The sequence below is a fragment of the Scardinius erythrophthalmus genome, assembly GCF_964197995.2.
Source record: "Scardinius erythrophthalmus genome assembly, chromosome: 12".
Taxonomy (NCBI): Eukaryota; Metazoa; Chordata; class Actinopteri; order Cypriniformes; family Leuciscidae; genus Scardinius; species Scardinius erythrophthalmus.
Window position 1 is genome coordinate 3,875,301 of NC_138232.1, and position 25,768 is coordinate 3,901,068.

At 37.4% G+C, this 25,768-nt stretch overlaps 4 protein-coding genes across 5 annotated transcripts in view; 3 read left to right on the forward strand and 1 right to left on the reverse strand.

Moving 5' to 3' along the window:
* Window positions 1–3,646: 3,646 nt before the first annotated feature.
* On the forward strand, window positions 3,647–7,133 carry LOC308699442 (adenosine receptor A1; the record flags this gene model as incomplete). The annotated part of the gene is made up of 2 exons (XM_081380241.1): window positions 3,647–4,044; window positions 6,506–7,133. The coding sequence occupies 2 exons, from the start codon at window positions 3,647–3,649 to the stop codon at window positions 7,131–7,133; spliced, it is 1,026 nt and encodes a 341-aa protein (XP_081236367.1).
* Window positions 7,134–9,830: 2,697 nt separating this feature from the next.
* sys1 (SYS1 golgi trafficking protein) lies at window positions 9,831–14,602 on the forward strand. Its single transcript, XM_081380126.1, has 4 exons — window positions 9,831–10,276; window positions 10,743–10,989; window positions 12,159–12,226; window positions 13,060–14,602. Exons 2-4 carry the CDS (start codon window positions 10,828–10,830, stop codon window positions 13,298–13,300), a joined length of 471 nt encoding a protein of 156 aa, XP_081236252.1. The 5' UTR covers window positions 9,831–10,276; window positions 10,743–10,827; the 3' UTR covers window positions 13,301–14,602.
* Window positions 14,603–14,998: 396 nt separating this feature from the next.
* Window positions 14,999–20,578, forward strand: snrpc (small nuclear ribonucleoprotein polypeptide C). The gene is made up of 6 exons (XM_081380129.1): window positions 14,999–15,115; window positions 15,699–15,741; window positions 15,835–15,943; window positions 16,091–16,180; window positions 19,761–19,865; window positions 19,966–20,578. The coding sequence occupies exons 1-6, from the start codon at window positions 15,108–15,110 to the stop codon at window positions 20,088–20,090; spliced, it is 480 nt and encodes a 159-aa protein (XP_081236255.1). The 5' UTR covers window positions 14,999–15,107; the 3' UTR covers window positions 20,091–20,578.
* A 1,544-nt stretch (window positions 20,579–22,122) lies between these two features.
* anks1ab (ankyrin repeat and sterile alpha motif domain containing 1Ab) overlaps window positions 22,123–25,768 on the reverse strand; it is a 34,838-nt gene continuing 31,192 nt past the window's right edge. Inside the window, exon 13 of one of the 2 annotated variants that reach the window (XM_081380128.1) lies at window positions 22,123–22,273. In XM_081380128.1, the coding sequence (XP_081236254.1) occupies window positions 22,235–22,273 (39 nt within the window). In that variant the 3' untranslated portion in view covers window positions 22,123–22,234. Of the gene's footprint in view, window positions 22,274–23,555; window positions 24,981–25,768 lie in introns of those variants that run through there. The other variant, XM_081380127.1, reaches the window with a different exon arrangement.

Sequence of the window (25,768 nt, forward strand, 5' to 3'; positions counted from 1 at the left end):
CAATCAATCTCAGACCGGACAGCTAGTTGAAGAAAACTCAAGGATGATCTCCGAGCTGCTTGGAAGCACAGACGAAATGCAGGAATAACTCAGATACAGGAACTAAGTGAGAGAACAAAACAAGAGTGACGAACCAACACCAAGCATATCTCACTCCAGCTAGGTCTAGGCAGCTGATTAGCTGCAGCTGAATGACTGATTGAGTGATCAGCTGGTTACTAGGCAACAAACAAGCTACCACACACACACACACACACAGACCCAGCACCTACAAATACACAAAATGAACACACGGATCTATAAACCGTGACAGGAATGACAGGAAAAGGAATTTAAGGAACAGAAATGAAATGATATTCAACAAAATGGGCAAAAAACGATGAATTTCTACATGTAGGTGTTTGTTAAAGTTTTAACGTTCCAACATTTTTTTTTTTTTTTTTTTTAAGAATTGAATACTTTTATTCAGGAGGATGCATTAAATTGATCAAGAGTGACAGTGAAGTGACATTTATAATGTTACAACAATTTTTATTTCTGTAGAAAATGATCTCTAAAGAAATATTAATAACCAATAATAACTTGTTATAATTGATTATGAATATTTGGATCAGATAATAGAATTAACTTAATGTTGTAAATTAATATTACAATCAATTAACCTGTTTTCACTCAGTGTTAATTGTTAATTAATTCTAAGAAATTCTATTAAATCTAAATCTAAATACATTTCCGGGGTATGAGAAATGTCTTTCTTACTTTACAGTTCTACTAAGAGCTAGTAGTCAAAATCTATGATTAGGGACTCCAGTATATGAGCTTGAGATACGGACAACTTTACGAGTGACATGAACAAGATTTCATTAACAAGACTAAACACTTAAACTACTCTAACATACACATACATGCATACAGTTTACCAAGGGAAAGAGAGCTGAAGCAGAATACAGGAAAGCAAGATGTTATAGCATTGTTTGAAATGCAGCAGAACAACAGCCTAGAGCAAACCATCAGTTTAGTTCTAACACGCCCTTCTTTAAAAGGGGTAAGGATACTTAATGTATCAAATAATGAGATTAAGTTTGATACTTTCATTTCTCACCCATATAAATTAAACTGTCCGGATGCAATTTGTTGAGGCTCCAGTTGATCCTTGCTGATGTTGTCTTGATGAGAGAGAACCATAGGAGTCAGAGGATCTTTGGTGAATGGAAAGACAAGGCCGCAGCCTGGCACAAGCTTGGGGGTCCTTAGAAAACGTCTAGTTCAGCATCATCTTCAGGATTTCAGAAAGGGACTATAAGAGACTAAAGCCCAATTTATACTTCTGCGTCGAACTCACGCCGTAGCTACGTCGCTGTGTGTCTCCTGAAATATACCCTGAAATATACAACTTTACGAGTGTAAAGTTGTATATTTGTAACAATGTGTCAATTCTACGCGGACCGCCAGCGATGTGATTGGTCTGCTAGAACCCCTCCCTCGGGTTTCACATGCTCCCTCTGCATGTGTAATTGCGCATCAACGTGGACAACGACGCAGAAGTGTAAATGAAAACCAACGCGTTGCCTACAGCATAGAGCAGGGTTCCTCAAACTCGGTCCTGGAGGGCCACTGTCCTGCACAGTTTAGCTCCAACCCTGATCAAACACACCTAGCTGTGAGTTTCTAGTGATCCTGAAGACATTGATTAGCTTGCTCAGGTGTGTTTGATCAGTGTTGGAGCTAAACTGTGCAGGACACTTGCCCTCCAGGACCGAGTTTGAGGAACCCTGGCATAGAGGCTCTGGCGTCAGCATCAAATCAGCCTTAAGAGAGTAAGAGGCTAAGAGGCATGATCTTGAGATCAATGATTTTTAAAGCGTGAAGATGTCACACCCTCTGGATGGTTGTGAGCCAATAAGAAGCTGTTCCCTTTGGAGGGAATTTCTTTATGAGCCTTTGTTCAAGCAGGCCTTTGAACATGTAATTTGATTGGATGTTTAACAAAAGAATCTTCAAGATTCTTATAATACTAATGCGTCACAAAGTTAGCAAAATGTAATGTAAATTAACAAATGGGGGACAAAGATTGGAGTTTATAGAGACTAGACAATGCCACACATATGATTTTGGTTAACTATAGTATGCAAGTCTGAAACATTAACCCAAAAGTGTTTAAAAGAGTACATAGGCCAAACCATATAAAAGGAAAATCATGAAATGGGAAAATTAAAGATGCATGTTTATACATTTCTCAAGTGGTTTAAAGGGGTTTTAAAAGGGTTTATTTCTCCTTCTCAGCAAGAAGTAAGTGAGACTCACAACTCTCTGCAAATTCCTTTTGGGGTCGTAAAAAGTCTTATCAGTCTCAATGTGTCCTGTTACAGGACACCGGGTTCTGCCAGTGTGTTAGCTTCATTTCTGATGTTAGTTTTGGGGAAAGTTTCATAGACCTTTGTTGGGAGAGTAAGTTTGCTGGATTATTCATTAAATATAATGAATAATTTGTGTGTGTCTGATTGGTCCAGATGCTACATTTCAAATAAATGCTGTTCTTTTGAAATTTCTATTGATCAAAGAATCCTGAAAAAAACTATTTCACAGTTTCCACAAGAAGTATGAAGCAGCACAACTGTTTTCAACATTGATAATAATCAGAAAGCAAATCATCATATTAGAATGATTTCTGAAGGATCATGTGACACTGAAGACTGGAGTAATGATGCTGAAATTCAGCTTTGATCACAGGAATAAATTACATTTTAGAATGTATTTCAATGGAAAACAGCTTTTTTTAAATTGTAATAATATTTCACAATATTCCTGTTTTTACTGTATTTTTGAATGCATCAAATGTATGAATGTAGTAGCCTGGGTGAGACTTCTCTCAAAAACATAAAAATGAATTAAAAATGTTACCGACCTGAAACATTGAACAGTACTGTATATAAAATATCAGTTTCAGGAAATAAACAGATAATTCATTAATAAATAATCAAAATTAATATCCGTTTATTTCCAGAAACTAAAACAATTTTGGAATTAACCCATTTGTTGTGTGTATGAACATGTGCATGGTTAATTCTTTCTTACAAAGAAATTCATTGTAAAAAATATTAAACAAAATAGAAATTACAATAACAGCAGAGTTTTGTTCCATTTAAATTCTACTTCCTTAATTTAAATTCAAATCACAATTCCATACTCTGATTGCAAATTCAGTTCAACTTCAAAAGACATTCTAAATTAAATTCTAAATGGCACAACTGGTGTTTCAGGTTTGGAAAGTGTACGAAAAGAGAGATAGTGAGAGAGAAATGGTGAGCGAGGCGAGCAGTGGGGAAGGTAATAATGCTGCAGAGAATGAACCACCCCTCCCTTTCCCAGCCGGCAGAGCCTACGCAACAGAAGGAGAAGCAGGAGTTTGTGAAGATGCAGAGAACAAGGCACACGGCAGCTCAAAGTAACTATAGATAACATAGATCTGCTTATGAAGAAACTCATATGAGTGCTTTTCATGGCATCTATTGACCAGTTCAGCTACTACCAGTAAGAAAGACTTCATTACGAGACAGCTATAAAGACTGAATAGACTGAGAAATATAATCAAATGAGAGCACATACCAGCATTTGAGGACATCATGAGACTCTTGTAGAAGACCCAATGGAACAGGAACAACTGCTACAGATGGAGAAGATGGCGAAGATGTCAACGGTCTCAGTAACTGAGAGTTGGGAGAAAGCGGACCTGATGTACATCTCCATTGAGACCACTATCGCCCTGGCATCGGTGCTTGGGAACGTGCTGGTGGTCTTGGTGGTGTGCATGAACCAGGGTCTTAGAGACCCGACCTTCTGCTTTATTGTCTCTTTGGCGCTGGCCGATATTGCGGTCGGCGTTCTTGTCATTCCGCTGGCGGTGGTCATCAGCCTGGGTCTCTACACACAGTTTTACACTTGCCTCTTCATTTCGTGCCTTCTCGTCATCATCACCCAAAGCTCCATACTGTCTCTGCTGGCCATCGCCATCGACCGATTCCTGCGTGTCAAAATCCCCACCAGGTGAGTCTGAAACACTTACTGAATAAAGATTCAATATTTTACATTTAATAATAATTAATTACAGCGTAAAAAGTGTCCAATTAAAAAAAAATAAAAAATAAAAATAAAAAAAAACGATCAATATTTTATGGTTACCTGTATATGTCATGTGACCATTAACCAACATCAGACCATTAAACATGTAAATGTGTTGTTAAATTATAAAAATATTAACTTAATATATCATGCTGTCCATTTGTGAATCCCTCTTCTAAATAAACCGTATCAGGGTGATGCACAAACATATTTACTATGTTTTACAACGATGTCATTAGTGCAGGATAATAAAGAGAAATCACAAATGACAAATTTTATGCTAGTTAACTGGCTTTGGATTTCTAGGACGTTACAATTGTTGTGCAAGTCCACCAAAGGATGGTGCATAAAAAAGCATTTCGCCAGCTGTGTCACAATAAAATGACTGTGTTAAAATGACTTTTGCATGACACAAAGCAATAATTTAACATAAAATGATTGTCATGCACAGCCTTGAGTAGCTTATTGCTATCATGCAATGGCTTTATGATAAAATAACTCCAAGGTTCAATAAATAGTTTAGTTTAATAATAATTGTTCTCCAAGCAACGAAGCTTTGAGAGTTTCTCATAGAATTAGGTGTCACAGTCAGAACTATTTCTAAAATTTGCATTTTGACACATAGAGATTAAACTTTACCTTTAATGCATCAGTTGTGTTTTATCATGTTCCTTGGCCAGACAGCAGGACCGCAATATATCTGTTGCTTTCTTTAATGCAAATCAATGGGCTGGTGTAATGCAAGGCTTTTAACTAAATTAAACCCCTGCTGTCTGTCAAAGGGAATGATGTTCACTGGTCTGATAGTATTTTGGCAGCGTACCTAACCACTCATTTGCCTGATGTTTGATCACATGTGACTTATGCTTATGTAACGTATGACGATAAGACACGCCAACATGGCTGGGAGTGTCAGACCAACTGCAGCAAGAAGCAATTAAAGACATTTTGAGATGATTTTGGGCAAAATAGCTTAATAATAATATATAAAGTAACAAAAAATATGATTTAATGGATTATCACCTTTGACCAATAGGTGGCGCAGTTATGAAATTGATGTGATGTGGTCAGTGACAATGTAATGTGGTCAGTTGATGTGGGAGTGACAAAGTGACAATGACACATACAAAGTTTGGTGTCAATATGTCAAGGTATTGCAGAGGTAAAGCCTGAATAGTCCTTTTGGCATCATGCCTCAACTTTGCTGCTGTGGTATATGAAAACAGTTTTGTCTATCAACACGAACTTTTAGTCGGCACAGTCTGGAGATGATACGATTCGACTTTGGTGAAAATCGGACAAACGGTCTAGGAGAAGTTTGAAAAAGTAGGTTTTGAATGAAAATCAAGATGGCGGACAGGAAGTTCGGCCAAATACGGCATCTAACGTTGGTATCTATGTTCTCGGCGTGACCCAAGGAATCTATTAAGACCAGTGTCATTACAATAGGCAGATTTATTCAAAAGTTATTAGCATTTTTGGAAATTTTGTAGTAACTATTGACCAAAAGGTGGCACTGTCTCTTCAGGGCATGGTGGTGATGGCACATACTGAGTTTCGTAATGTTACACCAATGCATTTGTTAAGTATAGCATTTTATATCACAATACTGTATTAAGTCAATGGCAATTTCATGTTTTGTTCTATTATAGCTCCAACAAGAGCCACAACTTTTTTCTCATAGTGAGGCCATACATGTGTGTGTCAAATTTGTTGAAAATATCTCATTTCGTTTAGGAGTTACAGACATTTATATGAATAAACATGTAAAAAATGACCCACACCTGACATGGTTTGCATTTTCTTGCCATTTACTATTAATATTTTGACATTTGGGCATTAGCGTATAGCCAACGACCTATGTTTCCGAACTTCCTAAGGTGGTTTTGTCACGATCGGTCTAACGGTTTCGAAGATTGAGTTAGAGACTCCAAATTTGCTATGGTGACTATTCAGACTGTCCTCTATCAGTGTGCCAAATTTCATAACTTTCCCGCAAGCGGTTCTATGGGCTGCCATGGACTTCCATACGGAAGAAGAAGAAGAAGCACTTTCAGTGCTTGGCCCCTAATAACAATCACCAATAATAATAATTTGAAATCATTTGAACTTACCTTTATCGTCTAATCTGGATGATACGTCTGAGAAAAAATTCACAGACTCCACACCCTAGCCATATCTAGAAAGAGAATAATATAGAGATCAATGAGCAACTAACATCCCATTCAGAAAATGTCAAAATCTTGTATAGTACTTTGTAAAAAAGAGACTTGAATGTGATGCACTTAGATGTGAGCAATGCATTTACAGAACGACACTTGAATCACCGCTTGCTGTTATATTGTTTTCAAAAAGTAATTGTATTTGTATTGTTTTGTTTTGGCAGGTACAACATCATTGTTACACAGAGGCGGGCGTGGGTAGCTGTGGGTTTATGCTGGCTCATCTCTTTTCTGACTGGCCTAGTGCCTATGGCCGGCTGGCACCGCAGTCCACCTGGAAATGTCAGTACGACGCCCATCCAATGCCAGTTCATCAACGTCATGTGCATGGATTATATGGTCTACTTCAACTTCTTCGTTTGGGTGGTGGTTCCCCTGACCATCATGACTGGCCTGTACGCAGAGATCTTCCGCGTGATCAAACGCCAGCTCAACCGTCGAGCCGAGGCCACTTGCGACTCCAGCAAGTACTACCGTAAAGAGCTGAAACTTGCAAAGTCGTTAGCACTAGTTCTGTTTCTCTTTGCGCTCTGCTGGCTGCCACTTCATATCATGAACAGTATTGTGTTTTTTTGCCCCACATGCGAAATGCCCAAGAGTGCTGTTTATGTGGGCATCATTATGTCACACATCAACTCCGCACTCAACCCGCTAGTGTATGCCTTCCGCATCCAGCGCTTCCGTGATACACTGATTCATATCATCCAGCGATTCATGCTCTGTAAATCTTCCTCAACCAACCCAAGCCAGCACGGTCCGGGACCAATCACGGAGAAAACACAAGTTCAATAGCAACTAAGACTGAGGGGGGAATTTACTAAGAAGGGGATGCGGACGTTGGCGTTGTTTTAGCATCTGATTGACTAAAGTAACTATGCAACTATGTAACAGCATAAACACACACAAAATTGTGCAATGCAATTTTTCATTTTGCATTCTTATTCTGACCACTACATTGTGGGGAATGCTGCAAGCCACTCCAATCTGACACTACTGCAGTTCATGCACCTGAATCAGCTCTTTACAGTGCAGAAACAGCAATAGTCTACACTGTGTGTCTGCAAATATGCCCAGTTATAATGCTCTTCTCCACCATTTGATGAATTACTGCTGCCGTGATCACAGGAAAATGGACACAAACATCGCTTTTCAAATGTAATTGTGCAGTTTTGTAAATATGGTGCATTCCATTTTAACCTTATTTGCACAGCAATGAGGCATGTTGCTCTGGAAAGAATAACAATGACTTCAGTCAAAGCGCAATGCTATATTGAATAAGGTCCAGTTGAATAAATATAGCCATTTATATGTTAAGAGACTGTAGTTCTGTCCCAAATGATGCACTATACACTCATACACTATGTACTCAACCGTGTAGTGTATGAATTTTACAAGGTTATTTTGTCATTCAACATTGGAGATTGATAGCCGCTCTCCCTCTGCTAATTAAAACAGTTGAGTGCATGAAATGTACATCATTTCACACTTCTTTTTATAAGTGATTTAGTGCTTTTCTTTTCTGAATTTTCAGTGTGAACACACTACATGCACTATATATACTACAAATCGGATTAGAGTAGTACACAAGTATGCGACACACCTTGTATTTTAAAGGGATAGTTCACCCAAAAATGAAAATTAAAGATCATTAACTCACCCTCAAGTTATTCCAAACCTGTATGCGTGTCTTTGATCTGCTGAACACAAAAGAAGATATTTTGAAGAATATGGGTAACCAAACAATTAATGGGCCCCACTGACTTTCATAGTATGAAAAACAAAATACTATGGAAGGCAATGGGGTCCAATAAACTGTTTGGTTTCTGACATTCTTCAAAATATATATTTGTTCAGCAGAAAAAAATAAATAAATCATACAGGTTTGGAACAACTTGAAGTGAGTAAATGATGACTGAATTTTCATTTTTGGGGTGAACGATCCCTTTAAGAACTAGTCTGAACAACTAGCAGTTAGTTTGGGGTAATCGGTCTTACTTTAGAGACCAATCTATGTTATGTTATGTAACTGACTTAAAAAGTGCATGACTGGTGAATAAGACTGTTTTTTTGTGCTGAAATGCCGAATGTAAAAGTGACACAGCTGTACAGTGAATTCAGTCCAAATATGGACAGGTACTTCAAAGATCTCTTTCTTTTGAACGTAATAAAAACACTTTGTGGCCTGGTGTGGCTATAGGATGAGCATTGGATGGTTTGTTAGACTTGTCATGTCATTGAAATGCACAGCAAACAACTAGCTAGTAAATAGATTAAAACGGGACAATTTAACAGAACCAATTTTCCACCAATGAGCAAAACACACAACTATTCATTACAGTGCTAATACTTCAGTAATGACAATTGGGGAAAATGTGCTAAAACATTGAAATAATAGGCAAACAAGCTTAATAGTCCTCCTAATTATAGGCTTCATTTTCTTTGTTCAAAACATAATTATTTTTCATTAACTGTACACTTGTTAGGTTAGACAGACTTTGTGCATTACAATAGGCTATACATTATATATCCAGCAAATTTACATAACACATAGCTGTACCAAACTATAGAGTTAGATGATGTGCTTTTATGACAGTCAAGTTAAGAAGAATTTGCATTTAACATATGGCTAAAATTTTCCATTTAACCAATAATTAACTTTCCTGCAAACTGGCATATCATCAAGATTAATATGAAAATGGATTATAATACCTGACTCAAAATACATCATGATCACAAACTACCCGTTTACTGAGATATACATATGTTGACTAAGATATAGACTATGCTACTAGAAGGCTCAGGGAAGGGTCTAGTAGGCGTTTTTTCCCAGGCTCAGGTCTTGTTTTTCATTCTAGTAACAAAACAACTGATGGGTGAACCAAGAGATGAGCGAGACAAGAGGAAGCTCTTACAGAAGTGGTACAGACACTCTGGCCGCATAATATGACGAATAAGCCACAACTGTGAACTTTTAGAATGCCAGCCAGCAAGTGAAAACAAAATCTATAAAAATGAACTATAATGCCCTTGGCATAACCAAAACAGGGCCTATATATCTTTACGAAGTCTTGAAGCGATAATTATGTTGGCTTGACAAACATCTATCAATAAGCAGCCTAGCAACCAGCAACAACACCAAACCCACAACCTAGCAACCACTCAGATCACAGGTCCACGCAGCATATAAAACTACTTTCAATCTACACACGGCTTAAGTAAATATTAACTTTAACTACATTCATCCCCTGTTTCACAGACGGCTTCAGCTAGTCCCAGACTACAATGCATGTTTGAGCTGTTTTAACTGAGAGCAACTTGCACTGATATATTTTTAAATAAATCAAAATATTACGACTTTATTCTCGTAATGTTTTTACCGTAATCTAGAAATATTTCGACTTTAATTTAATTAATTTTAGAATTTTTTATTTATTGTTTGCGGTTCAGGGCTTCCGTATAATTGAACTAATCCTGGCCGTCTGTGAAACCAGGACACACACTTTCAAACGGTTTTAAACTTTCAAATTGTCAAACCAAAATTCAAACTTTCATTTTTTATTTTGCAATAATATTGAATAAAGAAGCTGCGATTAAATTCCACACACTATGAAATTATAAAACAAGTGAAGCTGGTCAAATAAGAAGAAATAGAATAATAATATCAAGAAATGACTTTAACTGAACCCTAATGTAATCATTTTCCCCATTATCTTCCATCGAAGAGCGGGATTATCAGTTTTGATGATGTGAAGTTTGATGTTGTGTCGAATCAGCGCCGCGGGACACACAGATGATGACATCAAGCTCTGAACATCGGCTCAAAGTTTCGCATCCGGTTGAAATTACTATTATTAGCCTTAACATACAGCGATCCCTATCCTTAATTTTAAACTGTCAGTCGGCCAGGATCGTATTACGGATGTGTCTTAATCAGGGTTTGTGTTTTCATTCCATTATAATACTCACAGACGGACGTAAACAAAGTCGCTAGTTAGCGCTGTTTTAGCTAGCGAATGCTAATAAACAGCCTGTTCGCCGCGGTATTTAAATATAAATGCTTATTTATTTATAGAAAGCGGCATTAAGTTGACATTATAATAATTACATTTATATACCTATAAAATACTGAAGATAACACATTATTATTCTTGACTGTAGAATGTTTGAATGCTAACTAGTGCGTAGGTTGCCTAATAAGGCTGACCAGCGGTAGGGATTTAAGTTAGTCTCACTAAAATGGATTTCACTTTATCTGGGTTGTTTTAATAAGCTTATCTACGTGGTTCGTGGTTACTAAGAAACAAATACCACGTTTTTGGAGATCTACCATGGTATTCTCAGTAGTGTGGAGGTCTGACAAACAAACTGAATTCTGCACTGTTATTGTTTTGGCATTGACAGGTTGAAACTCAAATCTTGGGGCTCCAGTTAACCCTCCCCTCCAGCCGGTGTGGGGACCTGTGTTGTCCCCCTCTTCTCCTGCGAGATGGGCAGTCATTTCCGCAGCTACATCTGGGATCCGATCCTCATCATCTCTCAGATTGTTCTCATGCAGTGCATCTACTATAGCTTCTTGGGTCTCTGGTTAGCTGGTGTTGATGGTTTGGTCCATACCAGTAGATCACTTGACCAGATATTCAGTTATGAGGTAAGAACCTGTCCAAATAGAGCTGGATGAAATAGTTACAACAATCATGGCTTTCCTGAAGTAAATGCAATGTTATGTGGCACATATTGTTTACAAGCTGTTTCTCAGGTTGAAACACTGATTGAGCGATTACATGAGACATGATAGATTTTAGTAAGCTGAACTGTTCCTTTCACCATACCATATGATGCTCATTCATGTTTTATTTAATGCTATAGAGCTGGTAAATCCCGCCCATCCGTAAAACCCCAAGTGGACCTCTAGGTGGAAAAATTGTCAATGCAAGTGAATGGGAGAAAATAATTATTTTCTGGTCCCGTTTGAATTGTGCCATGAATGTGAACATATGTTGTCTGTGAATTTTTTATATAATTTTTCATGTTACGAGTTTGACAGTATATGGTATGATTCTTCGGCTAGCAGTTGTGGAAAAGACATAATGAGAAAGACTACATGTCGCCTATGTGACGTCACCCCAGAAAGTTGACTTACCCGTGGTTTTCGCCAACCTCAACGATTTTGTCCTCTCCCTGAAAGAAGGCGGTGAAGTGCACCAAAGACACAGCCATGTTTAGCGGGATCCGTGAGCTAGTGTCGGTGTGCTAGTGGTGTTGACGTTTCAAACGCGTCGAAAGTTGTAGTCCACAAAGTGCTCTCACACAAAGTCTAACCGTATCAAACTTCTACCTGCTAAATTGTAGCATTCTTTACACGAAAAGTTATATAAAAAATTCACAGACAACATATGTTCACATTCATGGCAAAATTCAAACGGGACCAGAAAATAATTATTTTCTCCCATTCACTTGCATTGACGATTTTTCAACCTAGAGGTCCAGGGGGGTTAGCGGAAGGGGCGGGACTTACCAGCTCTATAAGTTGCAGTAAAAAGCAAGAGATGTTTGGTTCATGATTAGCACTACAGCGATCTCTCTCACGCCACATAAAAGAGCTTCAAAATGGTATTGTTTGTGTTTCAGGATATGAAATCTAAGACTGTGGTTCTTATCAAAAATAACAAATCACAAAGCTTCTCGTGATTTTTAGATGAGAACAGCGTTGACTAATAGATCGATCTTGGCATTTAAAAATCAATATTGGTTCATCAAAATGAAGATACTGAAATTGTCAACACCGCCCTACAAATAACTAGTTTACTTTCTTTCAAGGTTCTTGGGTTTTCAACAACACTGGGCCGCTTATCTATGATGGCGTTTATTCTGAATTCTCTCACATGGTAAGTTAATATTAGGGGTGCACGATATATCGAATCAATATCGTTATCGCGATATCACGTTGCTCGATATCATATCGAAAGTCTCGCGATATTTATGCGATATTTTGTTTATGATGCGTCCCGTCCGACATGCACCGTTGCATTTCCCCCGACCGATTTCCTGGTTCTACTTATCTACTTTTCCTGGTTCTATCAAGGAGAGGGTTAACTTTTCATGCTACAGATTTCCAACAGTGGTCAGAAAGAACAGGGGAGACACTTTGTTTCACTTCTCCCTTGCTCTACCACAGTCCCCACAACACACACACTTGCCAGCTTGACGCGTCTGCAACTTACTTTCACTTTGATTTGCGATAGTTTGCGCGTTGGCTTGACCGGTAGATGCTCAGCTGCTCATGCGGTGATGCGTGTTGCAGACGTAGCGCCGTCATATCTGGACATAACCTGACATGTAGCCTATAGCACGTTCTCACTCGTTTATTTTTTTGTGTTTTTGGGAGGAGTACATTTTACATATGTGGTTTCAACAACCAGATGCATTTACACTTCGTCCAGTTTCGTCTGGAATGCGGCCCAGATCTCCTCCTGAAGTGGTTTCAGCGATCAGATTCAAATCCGTCTCGAATGCGTTTTCCCATAACTTTTGAAGTTTTACATATGTTTAAAAATATTGAAATTAATATCGATATCGCAATATTCATTATCGATATCGCAATATCCCTTTTTGTCAATATCGTGCACCCCTAGTTAATATTAATGTCTCTTATTCCATACAGTTATCTCACCTTTATCTGCCGTCTTTGGTCATTCTTGGCTCTGTTCCTCTTTCTCAGTGCTCTTGGCCTGTGGTTCTTCATCCGACGGGGAAAGCAGTGTCTGGACTTCACCGTAACAGTGCATTTCTTCCACATGATCGGCTGCTGGATCTATAACGCCCACCTCCCAGTCGCCCTGTCATGGTGGTTGGTCAACGTGGCCTGCATGGCCCTCATGGCAGTCATTGGCGAGTACATGTGCATGCGGACAGAGCTCAGAGCCATCCCTGTCAACACGGCACCCAAATCGAACCTATGAGGACTGTTTAGAGACAGATGTGGCACAGCTGGTCGGCGTATCGGCAGGGCTGGCGTGTTGACTAACTCCTTTTCCAGGAGGACGAGCAGAAAGGACTTGGTTTTTTGGTGATGTATTGGTCACATCACCGTATTTAATCCGGATGACACTGAGATGCAGGTTTTCAAGATGCGTCGTATGAGGATGATGACTTCCTGGGACTTCCCGCAGCATTTCAAAGGGACTATTGTAATTATATTTAGTAATTATTTAGGATTAACGGTTTTCATCATTCACGGATGGCTACGGAAAATATGAAAGAGATGATGTGCCCTCACCGCACAGAAAAGCATCATGTCTTATATGCAAGTCTTTATCTAAATAAAATGCAATATAATTCTGAATTCTTGGATAATGGTTCCTAATCCTTTTGGAAGGAAATGTGGTTTTCATGTTTTATCAAGTCACCATTTTACAGTTACCAATGGCAGAGTTTCATTGACCCCCAAATGCAAGTTTAAGTCAACATGAAATCAAAATGGACCCATTTACTTTCTTGATAGATTGAGCATGTTGTTCCAAAGGACGAAATTAAAAGTGGATGCCTGCTTTTCTGTCATTTAATATCCTAGTTCAATTGGAAATGTCACATTAAGTTAGTAAAATGGGTCTCAGATGCTGTTTAATGTTGAAATGTTTACTTCAAATTAAATTTTGACCCACATGTCTGTCAGCTACAATCAGAATCCCTTTCAAAATTTGTTTGCAATGAGTAATCGCGTGATAAATGCTTTCGTTAAGTTAAAAGGCAAATCAGATTGATTCATTTTTTTACATATACTCTTGCAATAAATCAGGAACTTCGATATATGTGTAAATGTATGATCCGGCTTGTCAAAAGTGAGTCTTGGCTTTCATAATTTTTTTTTCTTTCTTTTTTTTTTCCCTGTAAACTTTGCAACATCCTGTTTCTCAAACACTTTCAAGCCACATAATACTGACTACTACAAAATACTATAGGAAAGTCTGTGAACTGTCATGCTTCAGGCTCAAAACATATAAGAATTGGTAAAGTTGTTGCAACCTGTTAGACGTATCGTGTTTCAGGCATTTGACCAATGCTTTTGCTTTTGGTGGAACTTTGTAGCTTTGAAAACTGAACAACATAAAACATTAAAGTTGAACTGCTTAAAGCTGCTCAAGTAAACATAATGGCAGCTGCATGGATTCTCAAACATGTGGCAAAATACTCGTTGTTTTAAGATGTTACAGTTTTTCGCAAATGTTTTGTCAGAATAAAACTATATTCTGCAGTGTCCCTGATCTGTTTAGCTTAAGAGTATTGATTATAGAGCGCTTGGGTGAATCTCATGAAGCCTGGAAAGAACATGTCTGGGTGGGTCATATTTCACAATAAAGAAATGTTTGCCTTTTAGGGCCGAAGTCATGACTATAAACAATTAATACAGTACACAAATACTACCATTATGTATAAATACAGCTTTAATAATATACATATATATATATATATTTTGCAAATGCTAATAAAGCATTTTTTTCTCATAGTACAAGTAGTTTTTCATACTCATACTTTCATACTTTGGAGGGAAATGAGCCTAACTGTCGTGATAAATGTAAATCCAAACACAAATGTATTTATTTTGGGGTGAAATTGGAGCTTTTGAAATGTGGGGGGGATCCTCTCCCAAACTCGGGGTGGCGCCCGTGTGCGCGCGCACGCGTTCTCTCAAACCCAAACAAAGACGTAAAAGGATTCGCTCAGATTCTGCTTCCGGTGGTTCTCGCCCCGCGCTGCTCCGCCGTGAAAATGCCGAAGTGAGTCTGTCTTTTATGTTTATTTCATACAAATATACACGATATATTATAAAAACAAACAACACGTCTTAGTCGCGAAAGGTTAGTCAATGTGTCTGGTGTATATTTCGGCATTTTAGAAAACTACATTACAAACACAGCTGCGCTTCTCAGACAAGAGCTAGCTCTCTAAGCTAAGTCGGCTTTTAAACGGGGTCAGAATATCTGAACTAGTGTGCTTGTTCTTATGTTTATTCACAGTTTAATTGCTTCAAATAGCGTTTTTTCTGGAGGATCTAGTTTTTAACAAAAATGTGCGAAAATAGAGTTAACAAATGTACGTTACCATGTAAAAACCATTCATTGCACGTGAATTTCAGTGCCATTATATTATATTATATTATTTATATGGTGCTCCAAATTACTTCAAAGAAGACTATGGTAATAACTACGTCCAACAAAATCATGGTACTTTACTATGGTATTTATTAATGAGCTGAAATTATCATTAGTGTCATCCCTGTACTCTATGACCAGTAACGTTACTTTGTTTTTGTTTAATGTGAGTTTGTTTTGTGACACCAGTTTTTTCTCTTTCTTTCAGGTTTTATTGTGATTATTGTGACACATACCTGACACACGATTCGGTAAGATTAGCACGGTTAATCTGACCTGTTTAAAATGACATTCATTATTATAAATGTGCAAAAGTTAATTGTTTGTATATTTAATCTCTGCAGCCATCCGTCAGAAAGACACACTGCAGTGGACGTAAACATAAAGAAAATGTGAAGGATTATTATCAGAAATGGATGGAGGAGCAGGCTCAGAGTCTCATCGACAAAACAAGTGAGTAAATCATATTCTTCTTATACATGTTTATCAAGACATTACCACTGATCTATACATATGCATACTTGATATAATTATATTGATTCAGTTGATTGGGCACTAATTTCTTAAGCTCCAGTGTAAAGTAATTTTTGTGTGTTACAGCGGCTGCCTTCCAGCAGGGTAAAATCCCACCCACGCCGTTCCCAGGAGCCCCTCCGCCTGGCGGATCTCTGCTTCCTCATCCAAATATTAGTAAGTTTCAGAGCTCTGAAATGTTGGCTGCCTTTCGTGGCGGTCGCACAGCTTACCAACAGCCTTGTCCGTAGTTCTCAATGCTTGTTTGTCAGACTTTACAGGCTAAACCACTGGGTCTCATTCACTAATAATTGCGTGGATTATTTCATATTTGCACGCACAGGAGAACTCCTCTCAAAATCTCCTAATTCACAGCATGTGCATTGATTTATTCTTAACCGCATTCAAACATTAATGAATGTGGAGTACTCTAAATGAGCGGCTACATGGGGATAGGCATTTGCATAAAACACGGCCAAACAATCTCACTTAAGGGCTTTCTGCACATTTCCTTTCATCACTCTCGTCAAACATATGTCGCTCTCACCAGATCATCAAGGCACATTCTCAAATCCAGCTCAAACACCATTTACACAGACCTCTCATTAGCCAGCTGCACACACATGCGTTGTAAGGGGATTTACGGTTGAGACCCAATTGAGCAGTAATGATGAATGAAGACCAGGAGTCAGAGATGCAATCCATCAAAAAAATTAATAAAATAGTTTGCAGTTTCATCAGCTGAAGTCAGCTTCAACACTCAACAAGGAGTTTGTGGGCCGCTCTGCTCACACATCCAATACAGGCGTGATTATACTCTAACGGAGATCAATAATATGTCATTACTTCAAGTTTCATGATTCTGATCACACCGGTTTCTTAAAGGGATACTCAACTTTTTTTGGAAATAAGCTCATTTTACAACTCACCCAGAGTTAAACAGTTGAGTTTTGCCATTTTCGAATCCGTTCAGCCGATCTCCGGGTCTGGCGGTACCACTTTTAGCATAGCTTAGCATAGATCATTAAATCGGACAGGACCATTAGCATCTCTCAAAAAAACGACCAAAGAGTTTCGATATTTTTCCTATTTAAAACTTGACTCATCTGAAGTTACATCATGTACTAAGAAAAATAGTACACATCATGCCTGAAAATAGTCAACCCTTTAGTCTACCGAGCTGGGGACTATTTTCAGGCGCTGCGTCATATCATTACGCCTGCTGTACCCATGGTACGGCAACAACGTTTCTTGATTATTACACAGGAATGAGAGTATAGTTCCTAGCCATATCAGCGTAGAAAATCGCAACTTTTCATTTTCTGTCGGTCTTAATACACGATGTAACTACAGAAGAGTCAAGTTTTAAATTGGAAAAATATCGAAACTCTTTGGTCATTTTTTTGAGAGAGATGCTAATGGTCATGTCTGATTCAATGATCTATGCTAAGCTATGCTAAAAGTGGTACCGCCAGACCCGGAGATCGGCTGAATGGATTCGAAAACGGTAAAACTCAACTGTTTAACTCTGGGGGAGTTGTAAAATGAGCCTAATTCCAAAAAAAAATGGAGTATCCCTTTAATATGGTCATTCCACCACTCTTGGGAGCCATACAGGTGAAACTCGAAAAATTAGAATATCGTGCAAAAGTTATAATTTTGATGATTATTGCTTACAGCTTATGAAAACATCAAATTCAAAATCTCAGAAAATTAGAATATTACATGAAATCAAAAAAAAAAAAGGTTTTTAAATGCAGAAATGTCAGCCCTCTGAAAAGTTTAATTGTGCATATGTATATAGCTATACTAAATATATCAGTTTCACCTTTTAATTTGAATTACTGAAATACACGAACTTTTGCACGATAGAGTTTCACCCGTATTCTGTAACAAAGACACTGAGAGAGAGACACACACACACACTGATTCCTCTAGGTTGAAGTCTTCAGAGCTCTAGCTAGAGCAGCAAATATTTCCATAACATAGTGATAAGATGTACTTTCTCACAGTCAGAGGCTTGTACAACGTTCGTTCTTTATTCTGTGGTGAAGCAGGTGAAAAGTAAATGCTTTAACTGTGACCTTTAATTGTAACCTTGACTGTCATAGTCAGCAGGGAGAGTTAAAAATATGAACATAAGAACATGGGAGAAACAGCACTTACAAGGCAGAAGACACGTGAGGCTAAAAGTGACTTTAATCTCATAAATCTCAAATGTATTGAAATCAATTAAAATATTGAAGGATAGATATTGATTAATAACGTGATCAAAACACAGAGACGGAGCTCAGGGATCCACCCCTTCAGTGTGTGTCTGCGTTATTAAACAATTAAACCTCACCGCTGAAGCTATAATGCACTTTTTCTTCTTTCAGACTGTATATGATGAAATATATTTAAGATGAAATTAAATTATTTATTTTTATATACAAATAATATTATACAAGTTATTTAATTTAACATCAATCATGATTTGTTCGTGAAAAAGTTGGTTTCACGCATACATTTGTGCATACGCATGCTTTGTGAATGAGACCCATTGTTTTTTAATGCACTGGTCAATTTTGAGATTTTGGCCTATTCTTCTTCCATAACATCTTTCAGAATAGTGGAAAAAGACATCCAAAATAAACATTTGAAGTGTTTATTTCATTACACTTTATCTATTTGCGTCTGTAAATTTCAGTAACTAGATATTTTTAAAGGCGTTTTCTCAAAAAAAGATTTTTCTCTGCACTATTATCTACATTCTGAAGATTTACAAAGGGGTTTGTTAATGTATATCACTCGCCTGAAATCAATTTTTAATTTTATTCCTAAAAACTGATAAAAAGAGATCCAAAATCCCTTCTGTGACACTAATATGCCAACGAAATGAAACAAGAATTATGTACCTGGCTTAATCCATATTATTTAATATTTGGATATCTGGAAATGTATGCAGTCTTGTGTAATTTAATTAGATAATGCCTTGTCAGCACATTTAAACATTTCAGAAATCTTGGAATGCAAAACAATTGGCAATTGTTAATTATCAATGTAAATATACCCGATTCACCTGTGGTGTCTTGCCTTAACATTTAAATTCTGAACATGTTTATTCCACACTAAATTTAATACTAGTAGAATGCTCTTTTATGAAGTTATTTCACTTAAGGACTTATTTAGTAAGATTATGCCTGAAAAGGTTTTGGATTTTTTTTGTTTATTTAAAACCAAGCAAACAACTTTTTTTTTTGTATTTTATATGATATTTGGATTTTTGTAATTTAATTTTTGCCATGAAAATAGCCTTAGATGCTGACATGGCATTACATAAAACAATCTATTGATCCACACTAAATGCCTATAAATATTGGCATCATATCTGTCACCAGGCTCTCTAGCTATTTGTCATATTGGTCAAACAATAAATTAAGAATTGACTATTGAATTGATTATATTCCAAGTTTTTGACATAACTGTACACTGTAAAAAAAATATTGTTGGTTTAACTTAGTTACCTGGTTGCCTTAATGTTGATTTGATTGAAATGAAAAATTTTAGTTAATGCAATGAAGGAGATTGGTTTAATCAATAGAAACTCACAATATTATGTAATCTGAACCACATTATCTAAATTGATTTGACAAAAGATAAAAAGTTGATAACAAATAATGAAAACATATTTTTTTACAGTGTATAAAAACACACGCGTTTCTCCTTTTGAAGATTATGTACCAAGAATAAGATGTTTTTCTGTTTTAACTTGCAGGTGGACCTCCGAGGCCTGGCATGTTACCAGCTCCACCAATGGGTGGTCCTCCTATGATGCCCATGATGGGTCCACCTCCGCATGGCATGATGCCTGGAGGACCAGGTAAGATTGTTCAAATGTAGATGTAGCCAAGTTCATGTCAATGATGTCTCGTCAACAACAATCTGAATTTAATGTCTAAATTCCTCTGGCTTTCTTTCAGGTCCAGGTATGCGTCCACCAATGGGCGGGCCTATGCAAATGATGCCTGGGCCACACATGATGCGACCTCCTGCTCGGCCAATGATGTTGTCCGTTAGACCTGGTATGGTGCGCCCTGATCGATAAAACCACGGTGCCACGATTTCCCAAGACTCGGCCAAATATCTACACTGGTTTTACAGTCGATTGAAGATTTTTATTGCTCATTTGCGTTTTATGATGACTAATGCCTGCAGTCCAGGAAACATTAGTTCGCTCGAATGACTCGGATTATGACAAATTCCTGTAAAATTTAATGAACCTTCCATTGGCTTTCATTTCATATTTATGACAGACCAGAGGGTTACAAAGTGGGTTTGTGTATGATGTGCATTTATTACGTTGATGGTTTTGTTTTTATTTACTTTTTTTTTGTAGCATTTTGTTTTTCATGTATTTTGAGAAAATAAAATGAAAAAACAACTTTTTTTGCTTGTTTTGATTTGGTCTACGTATACAGCATTTAAACAGAAACAGTCAAATGCATCTTGATTACTCACAATAATGCAATCAAATCAATAACAAACCAGCTGGTGTTGTAATTCATAAAATATGCTGAAATAAAAATGCAATTCAAACAAGAAAAAAACGTAGAGCAAAAAGTCTTGAATTTATTAGTTCAATGGCATTGAGATAGTATAATGATTGTTCTTTAAGTAAATGGAATGAACATACAGAATAGTATGAACATTCAAGACAAAAAGTACATTTAATCGACATCTTTTAATCGTAGTTACTTTACCTTCTACATAGGCCAACAGTGGTATTTTTTTCTTGTGTTGTCAAGTGCAAGCATTCAGCCCTGATCCTGGTATGTTTCTGACATCCTCGTACTCTTCCCAAACAGGGAAAACAGAGGATGCTAATTTGTGTTAAATAGTTTGTCAATATTTGCTCAAATTATGTGAAGTTCAAAAGAAATTCAAGTGAATTCAAATAGGAAGCGAGGGAGAAGTGTTGCCTGAGGGATTTGCATTTTTTTTCCTCTTTTTTTTTCCTCATTTTCTGTAAATCATTCCTACTATTTCACTGCAGCACATGTGCCCACAAAACAACCTGCTAACTATAAAAAATAAAACGCTTGTAATGCAGCTAAGATATGTGACAGATGGCCATAAAGTGACATTTAACTCAGCTCTTTGTTTTCATACGGCAAATCAATAGCCTAAATATGCTACATCTTTGCTGTTTCACAGTAAGATCATTGCATCAACCATTGATTTGATATTAATTTAGCTGGATTCCTCACATACAGTTAAAAATATTTTTGCTGATTTACATTATTTCTTCTCAACTGTAACGTTTCCATCTCAGGTCTTTGTTTTAAATACCAGAAATCTTCAATAAGCAGTTCTACAATGTACACAGAGTTCAAAAAGATCAAGAAACTCATTTTTCTTTTTCTTTTTTTTAGGTATACGCTGCTCACGTCACTCACAAAGTCCTCCATATGAAAATAAACCACAGTTTAAGAGGAAACATTGAACACTAAAATGTCACAATGTTCACACAGTGCTCGGGAAAGAGAATTCCAGTTTTCCAGAAATTCCACAAAGTTCTGTTAGCTATTTGAAAATATTTGAGTGAATCTCATGGAAAAACTTGAGAAATGCCTGGATCATCCCAAAATCAAATCAAAGAAGCAAAATAAACCTATTTTTAGGACCATAATTTTTTTTCAATGTCATGACAATTTAGCAAATTCCTCCCAAACAACTTTTGACCAAATTAAGATATTATTATTGATATTACAATATAATATTATTAAAATAAGACTACATTTGTAGAGTACAAATGTAAGTATACATTTTGGTTGTATCTGTTGCATTTAATTTATGCTGACTTTAATACAAAAATGATAACGCATTACAGTCATGATGATTTGCAGTGAATAGTCCTAAAAATAGGCTTCATTTACTATATGCGAAATCTCTCCTTTGATTTTGGGGTGAAATATGACATTGCTTTATGAGATTCAATCAAACTGAATATCATGCTGATTCATATTTAAATATTTGATATGTCACGTCCATTTCCACATCAACAGCAATCAGTTTATCAGTTGAGTAATGTCCTTATTCAAGTTCATTTTTGCAGTAGGAGCAACTTTGGACAGTCCGTTTGGTACGGCAGTTAAGTGCTAATTTTGTATTTCTATTTCTCTCTCGCATACTCACTCAATTTCTTCCTCATTTGGACTCACATAAAGTTTCACCTGATTCCCCTTCAATTCACACCTTGGTGTCCGGAAACTTGAAAGGTGGAGTAAGCTACACAAGGAAAAATATATTGGAATACAGAAATGGGAATGCTCTAAGAGCCCAGACAGGACTGCTGATTAAACTAGAAATATTGGTAACATTTTATTTTAAGGTGACGAAGTTACACGTTACTACATGTACTTACTATAGTAATAACAGTAAATTATGCATAATTATTATAAGTAACTAACCCGAACCATAACACTATAGCAAATACATGTTTACTATTTAGTACATGTATAAGTACATAATTAATACTACTCAGTAGACTATTTTAGTAAGTAGCCTAAGCCTACAATTGAATTAAGTCACCTTAAAATGAAGTGTAACCGAAATATTAAATGTGAGACAATATTTCAGAAATATGAACACAGTAACAAAAAATACACGAAGCTCACGTTACAGGATGTGATGGCATGAGTGAAATTAATCTTGAGTTATAGCCTCTTTGGCAATTATCATTTAGGAAATGAGACAAAACAATGTCAAATGATGGTTATTAGTGCGTGAGGATGACAGCGATGTCTGGATGCTGAGGATGTGCAACACAGTCACAAAGAAATTACCACAACTTTAACAGATAACTCCATTAAACAGGAGATGAGAGACAAACACTGCAGTTCAAAGGTGAGTAACAGCCAGAAACAAACCGTCCTTTTCCACACATGAAGAATAAAAACAGCCACGTACACACTGCAACGATTTGAGAGTGACAACAACATTTAAATTAGAAATAAATCCGCTAAATTGTCATTCTGAATGTGTATGATATAATTTACAGGAGTCACTCCGGAATGGGCAAAAGCGACCGTTGTTGCGAATCTGTCACCATAGCAACAGCGTCTAGCTGGCTATTTATTTATTTATGTCCTGTATTTTTAGGTTTGGTGGGAGAAACTATGGTGAAGATTAACTATTGAAATATATGAACAAATCAAGACACACCTAAGTTTCTGTGGTTTTTCTAGCGCCTCAGAGAAAAGAGTCTGACATGATAATGGTCACTGCGGTAATTAGCATACTAGTTCGGTTCGGTCGCGTATGCTACGCATATTTAATAAAATGCGGTTGTCACTATTTAAATGTTCCGTGAGTGAATCTGGTTTCAAAATGCAGTTGTTACTGCTGTAATAACAGAACTGGGGGTAAAAAAAATCGTATTTAGCTGCAGTGTGAACATGGCATATGAACAAGACAGAACATAAAACTTGGGCCATTTAGCCAAAGTAAAACAGCAGATTTCTAGCATCTAATACACTGAAATAACATTTTTTTTTTTTTTTTTTTTTTTGCGTGAATAAAAAGTGGTGCAAACTTACAGTGGTTTTCCAAACGTTCAGTACATCACAATATGCATAAGGCTGTTTGGACCTTTTTCTCTCTCTCGCCTTAGTGCTTTTTTCTTTTCTTGGCTTTCATTATCTTCTCTCTAAAGATAACTGCCATGGGAAATCTTTTACAACTGAAAAAAGTAACATTTACTGTTATTACGTCTACGGAAATACTTTGTCTTATCTTTCTGCAAATGACTTCTCTCTGGTAACTAAATTTACGGAACAAATCATCAATCACAAAATGAACATAGAGGTTATACACACACTTATCATGTGATGTTAACAATGTAAAGTTTCAAATATAGAACTCTACGGAATAAAATGGATTCCCTTGTGAGATAAAATGTCATTAATCTAATTACGTCCCTAAAACAACGAGAAAACAGAATGGGAATGTTGTCTTGGTTATTCCATTTTCTTGGGGCTATATTTTACTCTTCCTAGTAAAGCTGTATTGCATTTCAAATCCCAACCTCTAAACACTCTAAACAGGCATAGTCTTTCTTCAGAGGGCCTCAGAGCTGCAGATGCCTGGTAAGAAAAAAGGAAGCACTGGATGTGAATCGAATTTACAGACCAACTCTTGTGAAAAACTGAAGAACTGCTGGGGGGGGGGGGGGGAACGTGGGTCCAACTACGGGGGGGAAAAGTGATCTAGTGCTACAGGGTTTGAGGAGCGTTGATGGGAAACGGCGTTATGTTGCATTCATGATCGTGAAAGTACGTAAACTTGAAAAACAGGACTAGTATTGCTGTTGCAGTCAGAGTTTGTTGATCTACTAATTTCTAATAAAGTTCCGCCAACGTGTCCATCCAGATGAGGAGATGTAGAAATGCTACAAGTATCCGAGCTACTCGATAGGACTCGGCGCCTACACATTGGCTCAAGTTCGGAGCTTTTGTGATAGAGAACCCTCTGGTACGAGGGCCAAACCGTAAACATTCAGCGTAATGTATAAAATATCGAAGCTTTCGAGGCGACTTCGGACCATGACGGAAGAGTTCGAGGAGGCTAGTTATACGGCATATCCAAGAATTCCAGAAAGCGCTCATTGGTCAAGACGACAAAAAAGGATGGTGGAGGCATTCGGCTCTCCGAGAGGGCAATGCAGGCAAGGACCGGGGTCGGGATTGGCGTGGGAAGTAGTCTTGCCCTGAGGGAGGCTACAAATCACAGTGAGAAGGCACGGGGCACTCAAGTTTATGGGGCGTGGGGTTGAAATAGGGCATCAGGCGGGATTGGACAAGGGCCGTGCCCTGCTTCAAAAAATGGTGGTCTCATACTTGGTGCTACTCGAAGGTCTGGAGGAGTCCCGTGGTTCGAAGAGCCAGCTGGTGCTGCCCAGGGACTGCAGGTCCGTTTCCGGCTCCAGAGGGTCGATCTGCCGGAGAAGTAGGAGCGAGGAGTGAGACTGCAGGAGAGAATGGCAGCCAACGGAAACCCACATTTCACACAAGTGAGGAAGTGGCCGTTGTGGATGAACACCATGTAGGAGAAATCACCGTAGACATAGACAACAACACTTATGCTGGTTTGAGTGTATAATCACAAATGCCTGGAAATAGTTGCTCATTGTTTTAAGAATTTAAGGATCCCTTTACAAGAAATTTTGAGGTAAATGTGTCCTTTCAAATTGCACACAATCTTCATCTATAGAGTCTTTAAGAAGGTCGCCTGATAATGTCACTTTGAGTTTTTTCCAAAAAAGTGACGATACTGAGTTGGATAACAAAAAGTGTAAATGTAAGATATTTGTGTCAAGTTAAGTATTCCTTAAAACGCAATACTTTGTTTTTGAAAAGACCTCTCAATGACATTGTTTGGCGACACCAACGAAAAGTTCCACTATGTGAAACTCCCACTATGTGGAATATTGTTTTCTAATAATTTCAAAGAAATTGCTCCAGGCTTGGCAAACCCAATTGAAGAAATATGTAGTGATTTGTGAAGTACAACTATAACAGCACAAATCTCCCGAAAACATGTCTGGGTCACATTTCACCCCCAAATCCTCATCAATTAAATTTTGCTTAAATTAAAATAAACCATTACAATTTTGCATTATGACATTAAGACAATTATGCACAAAAGTTTCATTACCGTAATGCCAATGAACGTTTTACTTTGTACTGTATCACTGTTAGAATTAAGCAATATTAAATTCACTAC